The sequence below is a fragment of the Neltuma alba genome, unplaced genomic scaffold (genome assembly GCF_004799145.2).
Source record: "Neltuma alba isolate B1F8T4 unplaced genomic scaffold, ASM479914v2 tig00013096_pilon, whole genome shotgun sequence".
Lineage (NCBI taxonomy): Eukaryota > Viridiplantae > Streptophyta > Magnoliopsida > Fabales > Fabaceae > Neltuma > Neltuma alba.
Window position 1 is genome coordinate 1 of NW_021637422.1, and position 14,380 is coordinate 14,380.

Consider the following 14,380-nt stretch of genomic DNA (forward strand, 5'->3'; position numbering starts at 1 on the left):
GACCGGAGGAGTACTATAAGCTTCAGTAGGAGGAATACACGAACGGCATCTTTTTAGTATTTAATGTGGAGTCCATCATTGGGGGCCAGGTGCCTGTATAATTTCTTCAGTGGGATCGTTTTTCGTTCTTCTTTATCAAATTCACTGAACATATGCATGCCATTAGTTGCTACGAAAGTACAATCATATCAGTTTCTTCATTGATAAAAATGCCATAATCATAACTACATTGTCCTTCAGGGTTTAGTTCGAGCTGTTGGAGTGAGCAATTACGGACCGAGGCAACTATTGAAGATACATGATTATTTGAAAGCGCGGGGAGTCCCCTTATGCTCAGCCCAGTGAATAAATAAATATTTATTCATAGCTGTAGAATTTGAAGTTGCAGGATTCGCCGGACAAAACGGGCAGTTATTTGTAGTTCCAGGCTCTCAATAGTGATAAATAAGCATAGTCCGACTCCGAGCCAGTCGTAACCGATAAATGTCTTCGAGATGCTTTAAAGAACAAGAAATAAAATGCCAAGCAAAATATACTTCCAAGTTACTACTAAAGCCAGCATCAACTGTATATTTACATTCCTATTGCGTTTCTGGAAGAGAGATCAATTTGATGAACATGAGTACCCACACTTCAAGCTGTTGAGTTTTTTAATTTTGGGATATTGGACCATCCATGTCTGTCTGGAGCCACCTACCAGAATTGGGTGTTTTGCTTGTATTCTTACTGCTCTTCATATCTCAATAATTTGCAGGTGCAGTTTTCTCTGCTGAGCATGGGGAGAGATCAGTTAGAGATAAAGAATATATGTGATTCTCTGGGCATTCGCTTGATCGCTTATAGTCCTTTAGGACTTGGTATGCTTACTGGGAAATATTCACCATCGAAGCTTCCAACCGGGCCTCGGTGTGTTGATATTTAAGTTTTGGCGCGCATTATATGTCATGCCATTAATTGACAGTTGTGCATTATTAGCTTTTCTGAATTGTAACTAAGTTATAATCTTGCCTCGCAGGGGCTTGTTGTTCAGACAAATCCTACCTGGATTGGAGCCTTTACTGGGTTCCTTGAGTGAGATTGCTAAAAACGACGCAAAAGCATGGCGCAAGTAAATATCTTTTCCCCTTGTGCCTGGTTTCTGGCTGCGACACACGCACAAGCAATTTCGTGTCACCATCACTCCCAGGAAAAAAATTGGAAGTGTGATACATCTGACAAGGGTAGTTTGGTTCGGTGATGTTGCCGGCAGCGATAACGAAGGACTAACGGTTTGGTAATATGATGGCAGGTAGCGATAAATTGGTGTGTGAGCAAAGGGACGATACCAATACCAGGAGTGAAGTCAATAAAACAAGCACGAGAAAATTTGGGTGCTCTTGGGTGGCGCCTCTCTTCAGATGAGTTGCTTCAGTTAGAATTTGCAGCACAGGAGTCTCCTCGCAGCATGATCCAGAACATTTTCCAAACCAGGTGAAACTCCTCTCAATCCGCTTCATCATTTTATATTTTCTGCATATACTTGTGTAAGATACCTAGCGTCTTTGACACCAAAAGGAAATTTGGGAGGAAAAAAGAAACCATCGACTGATAGCTCGGCATTCATTTATTACAGATAAATATTAAAGGGTGAAACGCAGCCTCGATACAAGATGAAGACCTCGAAACACTTCCCATTGGTTGAACGTTTCAATGGTTATCCGGACGAGCCAGATGTTCAGGGAAAATTAGGTGTTCCATATTTTGGTCGCCCTTGCTAAACTTTACTGAAGCACCACAACTGATTAGAGCGTCAGGGCACTGCATTGTAAATGCACGTTAAAAACATCATTTGCTGGCTGCCGTGAAGAATACTTTCGCCACATCGCCTCTAAGATGCGAGGAGTGCAATTTACTTTTAAGTGTTAGAACGAGCCATTTAATCTTTCCTAGTAAATAATTTAAAATATTTGGTTCTCTTTATTATGTTCACAAATCGAAGAAGGTTGACTTGTAAAATTTCAATCTTCTGGTAACTAGCAACAATTTAAACATGCTAAGGAAAACAAAGACGCTGGCCAATTTCAATGGTAAGAGAAGCACGGTATCATCACATAAAACGGAAACATAATTCGTTTGAATGCATCTCAGAAAAAGATCAAAATCATAAGAAACTATGGCAGTGCAATTCCAAAAATATTTGTAGCTCAACTACGAACCTACAACCCTAACACTCCAGAGCTATCAGGACTCCAAGGCCAATGCCGAAATCCATGATAACACCGCATAACTCGCGAAAGAAACAGTCTACTTGATTTTCTTCTTTGGCCTCAGCTGCAATTTAAGAAATAAACACACTGATTAAACTATAACGATTACAAGAAGAAACGACATTATAATAAATGGTCAAAAATGTAACTAACAGAAACAGAACAACAAAATGCATACTTGGTTGCTGTGTCCACACTTCTTTTTCCTGCAGTTGACCGCACGAGGGTGTAACGAGCATAACACCTGCAAGCAAGCGTGCGAAACAAAAGTACAGCAATGATCACACTATTGACAGGTATGAAGCCAATTCATCTAACCTAAGCATTAAGCCACTAATATCTTCCAAGACGTAGGAATGAACATATGATGAAACTCAATTATGCCGGGCCTTAGCCCTAAGCCAAACAGACCAGCTGTCTTTCATCCAGTAACTGAACATAAGCAGTACAATATTCTGATAACATAAGAAACATATATAATAATCCACTACACCTAGAACATCCTACTTCATATGATTTCGAATTATTGTCTGAAAGGAAGAATCTGAAGTCCACTAAAATTTGAAAGTTGCTGATGATGACATTCATTTTAAATGACATTGAAAAATTTCTTGCTCTTAAACTAGAGAGACAGGAAGCAAAAGCAACATAATCAAAACTCAGTAGATAAGGTCGCTTAAAACAGATTTAAAATTCAACATATTGATGGTTGGGACCGATTACCTCTTGGCAAATCACATGCAACGACTCACAATTTGGGTTCCTAACATGAACATAAAGCAATTCTGCGTGAACTTACTTGCGGCAGATCATCTTGTCCTGATTATATTTCCTGGCCAATGCCATCAATGACGGCTCAATGATGCCACCTCTAAGCCTCAAAACAAGGTGCAATGTTGACTCTGCAAAATATGTGAAGGATCCGATAAAATTCATAATTCAAGTGGGGGCTGAAAGAAGTATATGACATCTAGTTTTCATACACCATCCAGTTAAATAAAATTTCGACATTCACAGTTGGCTCACCATAGATTAAATCGAATCTGACTAATAACAAACTTGTCAATGCTCTTCTCATATGTCTTTCCCAGAAAGACACCAGCGGGAGACATAAACAGGACATCCCATGATCCAAATCCTTTGAGACAACTGAAACGATTATTCGTTTTTCTTGTTGGGATTGAATGAACAATAACAGACAGCTTCAACTACAAATTTCCCCACATGTTTTTCCCCGCTTTTAAAGCATCTAAACAGCCAAGGCTAGGTGAACTGTAAGACTAACCTTTCTGAATGTTATAATCGGCAAGAGTACGGCCATCCTCCAGCTGCTTCCCGGCGAATATCAACCTCTGTTGGTCCGGTGGAATGCCTAGACGAGAAGAACAACCACGGTTAATAATAGGGAGCAAAATTGATTATCGATTATATTATTCAACCATAGGACGAAGAAACGTGCCTTCTTTGTCCTGAATCTTTTTCTGAATCTTAGCTTTGACATTGTCAATGGTATCACTGGATTCGACCTCGAGGGTGATGGTCTTGCCAGTAAGGGTTTTCACGAAGATCTGCATGACGGCCGATTCCTTTGCGCCTCCTACCTCTGTCGGATAAGGTTTCCTCCGCGTCTGATGGTTCTTAATATATAGGGGTATTTTCTGATTAGGGTTTTCCGAGAGAATTTCAGAATACATAAGTATTTGTTGGCAAAAAAAAACAGAATATACAAGTAATTTTATTTATTTATCATTTATCCCATAATCTACTTTATTTTCACTGTCGATGGCCAAAAAAAATTATTTTCCCTCAATTGGATAGAATTAATTTTATAAAATTAGTTTTAGTATCTATTTGCCTATTTGGATTGGATTGGGAACACAAATTATTTAGTACCTACTTTATAAAATTCATTTAACATGTTTACATCTTTAGCTCAAAATAATCCAAATTAAATTTTTTTATACAAAAACTAAATACTTACTTTTGCGCTTTATGTGAAATTGTTTTTGTTGCAAACTATTTTTTGGTTTTTGTTATTATCGTTTAAATATTCAATTTTAGAAAATACTTTAAATATGTAATTACTTTACAACCCACATTCACATGAAGTTGCGACATGCCCACATATGATTCATAGTGACAATACTTTTATTGATACGAATGGGTTTTCTTGGTGATTTGATCATGCCTCTAATGCATTTTTATGAGGCTGGATGAGAATTATATGATTTCATGTCTAATTTAGTTATGTTGAAAATATTTCAACTCATATGGTACAAGCGAAAAAATTTTAAAAAAATATTTTGGAGTACTTATATATTTTTTTTTTCAATTTTTGGTTTAGTGCATATGTATTTTTTTTCTTTTAATCAAAATTTTAATTTTGTTCTATTAACATCATAAAGACTAAAATACTAGTAGAACAAAGTTATAAGAGTTAATGTTATTTAAAAAATAAATTAAATAATTTAATTAAGAGAAAAAAATACATAGGTACTAAATTTAAAAAAAAAAATATAGGTACCTCTATATGGTTTTTTTCCAAAAAAATTTTTTTGATATTTTTTCTTATATAATACAAAATTCTTGTTTTGTTTGAAATACTTTATTAAAAACACACCACAAGTATTTTTTTAATTTTTTTAAATGGGATATAACATGGAATGAGTTTGGGTGCTCATAACTCTTGATGAGCATTCCAAACTCATCAGATTTGAAATGATCAGGTTAGATCTAAATGATTTGAATTTAATTTTGATTTTATTTTATTTTTTCAAATAATTACTTTAATAAGTATAAAATAAAAAATGATTTCTTAACTATCATATTTTCAAAAAATAATTTTCTATTTTAATATAATTATTTAAAAATATTAAATCTGAACGGTTTAAATTGCTCATCTCAATTCAACTTGATGAGCTATAGTGCTCATGATAACCAGGTCTGATATAAATATAATTATTAATTATGATAATTCAACTCGGTCTTCAATTTCAAATGAGTTTTAATATAAGAGCTTATTTGATTTTTATTTAATTTTTAATATAAGATTCCAATTTAATTTTTTTTTTTCATATTTATTTATTTTTTTCTAAGATAGTCTTGTAATGATAGTAATTATAACCAATACACTTGATTAATAAGAATATTTTGAAAAAAAATAACACTTATTTATTATAAATAAGTAAGTTAACTAAGAAAGTATTCATTGATCACAGAGGCTGAGTCATCTTCAATCTCTAGGAGCTCAGCAATCTAAAGGCTCCGATTCATGGTTTCGTCGCCTTCCCTTCTTCTTCTCCTTCCATCGTCTCCCATCACCTGCAATTTCTCGAGATCGAACTAATTAGAAGCATTCCAATGATACGCTATAAATGGCATGAAACAAACTAAACTAGATTTTGAACCCAGCCATAGTCTAAAAGCCTTTATGGTGGGGCAAGTCGTAGATATTGTCTCATCAAAGCATATCAAACAATGCGGATATCAAGTTTCTTGTGGTGGTAGTCAAAGAATCCAAAATTTGAATGTGCTTTGCCTTTACTTCTTAGACCGAGAAAAGAATATAAAAATTGAGATATAAATACGGGTGATGTTGTGATGACAAACCACTCGAACTGAAATTAACGCAAAGTGCTAATTTCATTGTCCACTGTGGAATGGCTTTGTCCACTGTCTTCCTCACTTCTTCTTCATGCGTTCCACAAACACAAACCAGGCCCTTGAGTGTCCCAAAGCCACTTTCAGCAGTGTCCCCCACGATGCCATTGATGATGCCACGCCAAGCTTCACAGAAATCTCAATACCAACCCCTGATGAAATCCAACGGTAGGAGATTGTTTGGCACAGTAGTGAAGGCAATCAAGAGGGAGGATAAGAGCTTTAAGAACGTGGAAATTTTCTCCGAGGACCATCTTCTTGAGTCTTTGGCTCGTGATATCGCTGAACTCTCCCAAAGATCCATCAAAGAGAAAGGATCCTTCTCAGTTGCTCTGTCTGATAACTCTTCTGTCAGATTCCTCAGGTCACTGCTCTTTTCTTCTTCTTTTTTTATAATTATGTTGCGATATCAATTACCAGTTAATTATGAATATAGTTTGGTGGTGGTGGTGGTGATTTTGTATATATGGGGTCGGAGATTTTCAGGAAGTTGGCGGAACCTCCATATGTCAATACAATAGATTGGTCGAAGTGGCAGTTCTTTTGGGTGGAAGAAGAAGTGTTCGTGCCAGCAGATCAGCTAAAAAAGCGACTTGTGCCCAACGATCAAGTCGTCGCAAAGATTAACCACAAGCTCGCTTACGACGAATTTCTCACCATGGTAAATATATGATAACTTCCTTTCGTTACACCTTATAATTTCATTCATTCTAATGCCTGAAATATAACGTACTGATAAATGTTCTTCAGGTATCACGAACAGCCGGAACTTAAATGTTAATACCATTGACTACGACCTATCAGAGCGGGAAGAAGCAGCGGATCGTTACCAGAAGAAACTCGAAATCTGGGGGTTTCCAAGAACCAGATAGCAAAATCCAACAAAAACCAGCTTCCTAAATTCGATCTGATGTTGCTGGGATTGGAACCAAATGGACGTGTGGGTTCTCTGATGCCGGATCATCCAGTTCTTGACGAGACAGAGAAATGGGTGGCTTCTGTGGAGGACAGGGAGAAGGAAACGATCCGAGTGACTCTGACTCTGCCGGTGATAAATTCAAGTTCCAACATAGCAATGGTGGTGGCTGGCTCTGCTAGTTCTGATGCAGTTTATTCTGCTTTCAAGCACGATAATCAACAAGATTCTCGCAAGCTTCCTGCTAAACTGATCTCACCTGAGGAAGGTGAACTGGTGTGGTACATGGATAAAGCTGCCGCTTCTAAGCTCTTCAAGGAAGAAGTCCATATCGACAAACGCTCTCAATTAGTTAGTTAATAACTAGCTAATATTAGCATATGTGCTGCGTTCTGGTCGGAATATTGTCGGCAGCTTCTGAGAAATTAAAGAATCGTACGTCGTCTGTCATCGCAGGTGGTGGACGACATGTTCTGCTTTTGCATTCGGAGTGAATGTGGTGTTTGGCCTCTGTCATGTCACTTGGCAGCGGCACGCACACTATTTCCCAATAATAAGAACTTGTTATTTTGTTGTGTCATTATTACTGTTATATTGTAATCGGTATTTTGTACGTCGAGATGATTTGTTTAATTTTGATGGAATGTTAATGAAATTACTGTATTACACCAATCAAACCGATAGAGTACTCAGTACTCACTATATAAGAATATTGGCGAAATACGTGGGTCCACAAAATCAGACAACGACAACACTATCACGGATGTGCTATGTAGCGTTTGAGAGTAGGGAGAAGAAATGGAATGGAGCCGCCAACATGATTAATTAAAAAGATTATGACATTGTTTTTGAGGATTTTCCAAAAAGAATTAAAAGAGTTAATTAGGAGAGCCTCTCATGCCTTCCTTAACAAATAAGATCGTAAGTATGGCTAAATAGTCTATCACAAACTTATGACCTGGCCTGAACTATTTTAAAACAAGTGCAGGCTCAGGCCTTTTTTAAAGCCTGTTCCTCTTATGAAGCTAGGCCCAAGCTTTCTGATAAGCGCATTAAGCCTGTCAGAAGGCCTGTGCTTGTTATTATTATTATTTTTGGTTCCCGTTTGATTCATCTAAGTTTCCTCCTATTTTAGAAAATAATAATAAAACAAAACTCTAAATCAATTCTGTTGGATCAGAACTTAGCTTTCTTGACCGTGTTTTTGATTGAACTAAAACAAGGGAGTTGCAACATCAAATGACCTTTCAATGTTTTGAAGAAATTTAGTTTTTGTTGTTGCGGGTGAACACTGAAAACAACGACAAGAATAATTTTAACAAGAAGGATGCTGATATTGAAAGGCCTAATGAATTAGAGAATTATATTGCAATAAGAAAAGGTTCCACTTGTGGAAGAAAATCATTGTGTTTCTTTTTGTTTGATATTCAGTCTCTGTCATTTAAAATACTTACGCAAGGAGAATAAATCTCTAGAGTTGTATTATACGCTTAAATATGCTTCCAGACTCAATTTAAGAGGGGGGTAGGATTATTCATGACATCAACCATTTATAAAACATCATTATTTCGTTGCCCACATAACTGTTGTTTTCTTTTTTTTTTTTTTCCCTTTCTGCAAATGAACCTCACATATATAAACATGGAGATATGCAGATTTAGTGCAATCTGAGTTCATTTTCAGTGCTAGAGGTAGAGTGATAGATGAATATCGTTCTAAATTGAATGAAGAATCAATTAAAACATTTATTTGGTTTCATATTTTATGTTTGCATTTTAGATAATTTGGATTGAGTGGTTATAATTTTAAATTGATTTATATATGTTTAAAATTTTTTAAAAATACAAGTTTTTTAATAGGCTTCAGGCCAGGGCAGGGATCACAAGCCAAACCCAAGCTAAGTAATAATCTATGTTATTGATATTGATGCGTCAATATCACAAACACGACAATCATGACACTCAACCTGCAGCACAGCATAGCGGATAATAGGAACTAGCTTTTGTGCTTATCACAATTGAGTACCATGATACTCATTATTGTGGTGACATCTAAACCATTGAGCTATGGTTTTAATGTTTTAGATTTAAAATTTTCAATTAGTAATTATTAAATAAAAAATGAATTTTTTTAAAAAAACGTACAATTAAGATTACATTTATTCTGGATTATGTATCTATTGAAGAAAAATATTTTAAAAAAAAACAAAAATATTACATATCAGCTGTTCATATTAAATTTAAATAGATGTTTATCACTGTGATAAGCACTAAAATGGGTTCTGCGAGAAGCCTATGTAATTCCAAGGACAGCTGAATTATTATACCGTCTGAGTTGGATTTTCTGCTGTCTTAAATATACAATGCTCAACTGCGTTTATAAAGTAAAGAGATTCGCATTACTTTTATATTCTATTTTAGGTTTCTACTTTATATAGCAGATATGTTCCCTTCCAATAACATGTTGTCGCATATTTTTAGGTTTTAAAAATCGAGACCCTACAGACAAATCTCACTTTACTGTTTGAAAAAAAAAAGGTAATTCATTATTATCAAAAACTTGGTTTAACTAATAATAGAGAATTTAATCAGAAGTTTTAAATTTGAGTTCTGATACTGCATTTGGGTGAAATAGAAGAGTTTTGATATTTTTGACGTCTCCATCGACTTAATCCGCTTTAGTTTGAACCCAAAGATACCTTAAAACCCAAATTTACTTTTGCATAAAATTGTTAGATAAATTATCTATGTCAATATTTAATAGATAATTTTATGAAATGTCATTATCATTACAAAAAAAAAATCATAATACTTATAAGTTAAAAGTAAGTATAAATATACCCTTCTAATGTTAGATTACTTCTTTTAATAAAGTAATTAAAAATATTGGATTATTGTTTATCTTCTATCATTCTATGATTTAATTTGACTGGAAGCAACTGGCCTCAGCTTGTACGATATATAGAGAGTATTTAACTCAATTACCCTCCACTATTTCGTTTTGTCATGTTACTTAATTTTATGGTCGTCATAATTTTATCATAACTTTAAATGAAATGATAAAGGAAAAATTAAAAAAATCCAAAATTAAATTGAGCATGCATAACTAATGATATAATCATATTTTGAAAAGACTCATAAGTTCTATTTGATACAAAGCATTGAAAATAAGAGGTAGGGATTTGGATTGTGATTTAAAAAATCTATTCAAAGAGTGTTTAGCCTAAGAAATTGCTTGTTACATAAGATTGAACAAACTCATGCATGTGAAATTGGGGAATACATATCATGGAAAGAAATGATATTTCTTAGTCCCACCCCTATGGGTTCGCCTAATCCCATGTAACGAGTAATTACTAATACTAAATATGTTTTTAATAATTTTTTTCAATAGCATTCATCACAGTTCCCATCCTTTATTTTTAATGCTTTGTACCAATAGTTTAGGTCTGGCAATAATAAAATTAAGCGAGAGCGTTCAAAATATGAGGGAGGCTAAACGTAGCTTCAACTTGAAAAAAGTCTGACTGATCTCAGATCCCCTCCTACTCTAGCTGTGTCTAAAGTATCGAACTAATAAAGCATGCATCAATCTATCAACATATCAAGTTGCTTGTGATGTTGACAAAAGAATCCGAGATTTGAACTTTGAATGTGCTTTGCTTGACGGCCTTTGCTTCTGAGACCCATAAAAGAACATAATATTGACATATAAATACGGCCAACATCGTGATGAGAAACCACTCAGAGCTAAAACGCAAGTCTTAGCATCATTCACCACTCTCAGAGAAATGGCCTTGTCTGCTGTTTTCCTCACTTCTTCGCCTTCATGCGTCCCAGTTAACAGGCCCTTCTGTATCCAAAGGTCACACTCAGCGTCTCAAACGACGTCGTCGCTGATGCTGCCATCCCAAGGAAGTCGGAAATCCCAACACCAACCACTGAAATCCAAAAGGAGATTGTGTGGCACAGTGAAGGCATTACTGCAGAATGAGGACAAAAACTATACGAAGAACGTGGAAGTGTTGTCGCATGAGCATCTTCTTGACTCTTTGGCTAATGATATCGTTGAACTCTCCAACAACTACATCCGAGAGAAAGGATCTTTCTCCGTTGCTCTTGCCGATACCTCCTCTGTCAGATTCCTCAGGTCCCTCCCTGCATTTTGCTCTATGTTATATTGCAATCAATAAAATTAAACGACCTCCAATAATGAATGTGTGTTGTGTTTGACATGCATATGGTTTGGATTTTCAGGCGGTTGTTGAAACCTGCATACGTCAATACCATAGACTGGTCAAAGTGGCAGTTTTTTTGGGTGGAAGAGGAAGTGTTCGTGCCAGGGTATCAGTTAAAAAGGGCGATTTCTGCCCAACGAGATACTCCACAAGCTCGTTTACGACGAGTTTCTCACTATGGTACGTATTATCAACTTTCATTCTTTCCACAAACCTATCGCTACTTAGCGTACTGTATAAATATGTGTGTGTGTGTGTGTGTGTATTCTGCAGGTAGCACGAACGGCTGGGGCTTTAAACGTGGTTACCATCGACTACGACCTAACAGCTACGCAAGAAGCAGCCGACCGTTATGAGAAGAACCTCCAGTACTGGGTTGCCAGAAACGAGATAGCAAAATCCTCGAGAGGGCTTCCTAAGTTCGACCTGATGTTGCTGGGCATGGAGGAAGATGGACGCGTGGGTTCTCTGATCCCGGATCATCCGGTTCTTGGGGAGAAAGAGAGATGGGTGACTCACGTCAAGGACGGGAACGAGACGCGATTGACTTTGACTCTGCCGGTCATCAATTCTAGCTCCAACATCGCCATGGTGGTGGCTGGTTCTGCAAATGCCAATGCAGTTTATCATTCTCTAATGGATCGATATGATCCACAAGCTCCTCAACGCGTGTTTCCTGCTAAACTCATCGCACCTGAAGAAGGAGACATCGTGTGGTACCTGGATAAAGATGCTGCTTCCAGGATCTTCAAGGAAGAACTCCGTATCGAAAAACGCCCTTATTAGTCACCACTGCTTCATTAATATATCTTCTTGATTTTCGTCGGATCATTATCGACGTACGGCTTTTGAGAAATAAACCGTCGCCGTCTGTCGTGGCAGAGCCATGACATGTTCTGCTTCTGTTTTCGTCATGAATTTGCTGTTTGGTTTGTGACTTGGCACACATATGCTGCCTTCTCAATAAACACTAAGTGCAAAAAAGTTGTTTTACGGCCCACACTATCTTTTTCGCAACAATGTCTTTACCATTTTAGTTCAATAAGGTTCCGCCTTCCAAATCTAATTGTGCAGGTGAGATTGAATTGGAAATGAAAGCACAGGTCCAAGCGTGAAATTGAATAGAGCGGGGTGCTTTTTCGACACTCGAAGAGTGGAAATGACCAATCAGACGGCACCAAGTACCCTTGGGCACCCTGCCAACCAAATTCGAAAGACTGGGGGAGACAAAAAAAAACATGATTAAATTAAAATCCAATCATTTAAATAACTATCTTTACCGATTACTGGGTTAATCGTTATATAGAAATTGTTTTCCATAGTGGCTACCAATAAAACCAATGTAAAAATTTAGCTGGTCTTACATCTTACTGAACTCGCAACAACCGCTGCAAAATCCTGTTATAAAAATGATTTTTTTTTTTTGTATAGGTGCAATTCCTAATTGGTCGAGATGTTTTTGCTTAACATTTTCAAGGGAATAAGTATATATCTTATCAATCATTCTGCTGTAGTGCTTACCAAATGAGAAGCAGGATGCCCTATTATATCCATGGTTGTGCGAGTAGTACAGTAACATAAAAGAGCCGGAGAAATATATTTTACTTGGTATTGGCTAAACATGTTGCTAAAGATGTTAACAATGTTTTCCCTTAGTTAAGTTATGATTCTTACACTTGACTTGAAAGCTACACATTGTTATAGGTACATAAATTGATAATTTTGAAAAACTTGTTTGTTAATGTGAAAACACATTTTGATATGGTAATTAACTTTTGAAAAATGTCTGCCCTAGCTGGAAATTCTTCCACGAAAGTGAATTTTTTAAGTTTTAATATCATTTTTGTCAATTTTAGATCTTTAGTAGATTTCTTGCTAAACTAAACACACACACACATACACACAAACTAAAGTTAATAAATAGGCAAAAATGTAGTTGAAATTCGACAATTTCTTCTCTACTTACAAGTGAACATTTTTATTTTTATTATGTATAAAAGCTTCTCGCATTCGCTACAACTCTTTTTTTTAAATATATATATATATATATTGATGATTCATCATCTCACATACACACGACAATCAGTCCAATCTAGCCATCAGGACAATTACACTATTATACCACGTGAATTGAATTTTGCGCTTCGTTCAATATAAAGCTCGAGTAAACTAATGAAGTTAAGAAGATTCATGTTACTTTTATACTCTATTTTAATTAATCCACCGATCCTAAATATAACACTTTTATATTAGTGTGTATAAAATTTTATATTTATGACTGGATGAGTATAATAGATCTTTCCCCTTCCAATTGGGTTCCAACTTGCAACAGATTTTTATAAACTGGAAAAGTTCAAGCTTTACTATTACAAAGGAATCCCACCTTACCTTCTTTTTTTTTCTTGCGTAAAAACTTTACTATTACAAAAGGAGTTGTTCCTTAATGGCGCGCACTGTACCTTCGGTTTACTTTTGTCCGACTGTTTATGTTTATTAAATAATCAATAATGTTAATTTATAACATATAAATCTTTTAAAGATCTTGGTATTATTAACCAATGCTCATAAAAGTTATGAATGTAATAATTCGTCTCAATGATTAAAAGAATACATTAATTAAACTCAAATTTTGTGAAAAATAGGAGGCCTACAGCTCAGTAAGACCTATGTTTTTAATCAATTTTCAGTAAAATATTCATTTAATTTTAAAATTATTTTCTATAGTATAATTTTAATTTCAAAACCACAAAAGTCTCTATAAAAATTAAGAGAGATTGATAGAGAACATTTTGATGAAAAATTATGTATGACGTAATTTTCAAAACCTAGGTATAACGTCTCGCAAAATTTCAGGGCGATGTTTTTTTAAAATATTTTCAATAACTTTCTTAGTCAACCTGTTTTACTGAATTCATCTCTGTCACGACTTCACGTCTCCAAAGGTTTTGCGAAAAATAATTTTGATAAAAAGTAAAAATAAGTATACCCTTCCAACGTTACATTATTTTAAAAATAATTAAAAATATGAATTATTGTTTATAATCCTGTGATTTGATTTGATTCGATTGTAGTCAATAATTGAGCTTGCGATGTAGTGTTTCATTCAACTCTTCGCTATATCGTTTTGTTATTGCTTAATTTTATATGGTAGCATAACTTATATTTGGAAAAGATTCCTAGTCTTCGGAGACTATATCAATGAAACTAAGTGACTGTGTTCGAAATTTAAGGAGGCTAAACATAACTTCAACTTGAAAAAAGTCATCATGTCTCGTCCTTTCTTAGTCTATGTGTCTAAGGAATTGAACTAATAAAGCATGC

General features: G+C 35.4%; 3 protein-coding genes, 1 long non-coding RNA gene and 1 pseudogene across 4 annotated transcripts; 4 read left to right on the forward strand and 1 right to left on the reverse strand.

Annotated features, from left to right (window-relative positions):
* Positions 1-728: 728 nt before the first annotated feature.
* LOC114734424 (uncharacterized) lies at positions 729-1,959 on the forward strand. The gene is made up of 4 exons (XR_003739165.1): positions 729-906; positions 1,016-1,108; positions 1,289-1,470; positions 1,613-1,959. It is a non-coding gene; the product is annotated as an uncharacterized LOC114734424 (long non-coding RNA).
* A 105-nt stretch (positions 1,960-2,064) lies between these two features.
* LOC114734423 (ubiquitin-60S ribosomal protein L40-like) lies at positions 2,065-3,851 on the reverse strand (annotated as a pseudogene).
* A 2,965-nt stretch (positions 3,852-6,816) lies between these two features.
* On the forward strand, positions 6,817-7,182 carry LOC114734418 (probable 6-phosphogluconolactonase 3, chloroplastic). The gene has a single exon (XM_028922055.1). The coding sequence runs from the start codon at positions 6,817-6,819 to the stop codon at positions 7,180-7,182; it is 366 nt and encodes a 121-aa protein (XP_028777888.1).
* Positions 7,183-10,610: 3,428 nt separating this feature from the next.
* Positions 10,611-11,877, forward strand: LOC114734427 (6-phosphogluconolactonase 3, chloroplastic-like). The gene is made up of 3 exons (XM_028922061.1): positions 10,611-10,971; positions 11,079-11,239; positions 11,333-11,877. Exons 1-3 carry the CDS (start codon positions 10,613-10,615, stop codon positions 11,413-11,415), a joined length of 603 nt encoding a protein of 200 aa, XP_028777894.1. The 5' UTR covers positions 10,611-10,612; the 3' UTR covers positions 11,416-11,877.
* LOC114734419 (probable 6-phosphogluconolactonase 2) lies at positions 11,501-11,845 on the forward strand. Its single transcript, XM_028922056.1, has one exon. It carries the CDS (start codon positions 11,501-11,503, stop codon positions 11,843-11,845), a length of 345 nt encoding a protein of 114 aa, XP_028777889.1.
* Positions 11,878-14,380: the final 2,503 nt, after the last annotated feature.

Bases quoted from the DNA above. Each gene is read 5' to 3' on its own strand.
- LOC114734427 (XM_028922061.1), top strand. From the start codon at position 10,613: ATGGCCTTGTCTGCTGTTTTCCTCACTTCTTCGCCTTCATGCGTCCCA. The intron at 10,972-11,078 runs GTCCCTCCCTGC...TTGGATTTTCAG, and splicing joins TCCTCTGTCAGATTCCTCAG to GCGGTTGTTGAAACCTGCAT. The intron at 11,240-11,332 runs GTACGTATTATC...TGTATTCTGCAG, and splicing joins ACGACGAGTTTCTCACTATG to GTAGCACGAACGGCTGGGGC.
- LOC114734419 (XM_028922056.1), top strand. From the start codon at position 11,501: ATGGAGGAAGATGGACGCGTGGGTTCTCTGATCCCGGATCATCCGGTT.
- LOC114734418 (XM_028922055.1), top strand. From the start codon at position 6,817: ATGTTGCTGGGATTGGAACCAAATGGACGTGTGGGTTCTCTGATGCCG.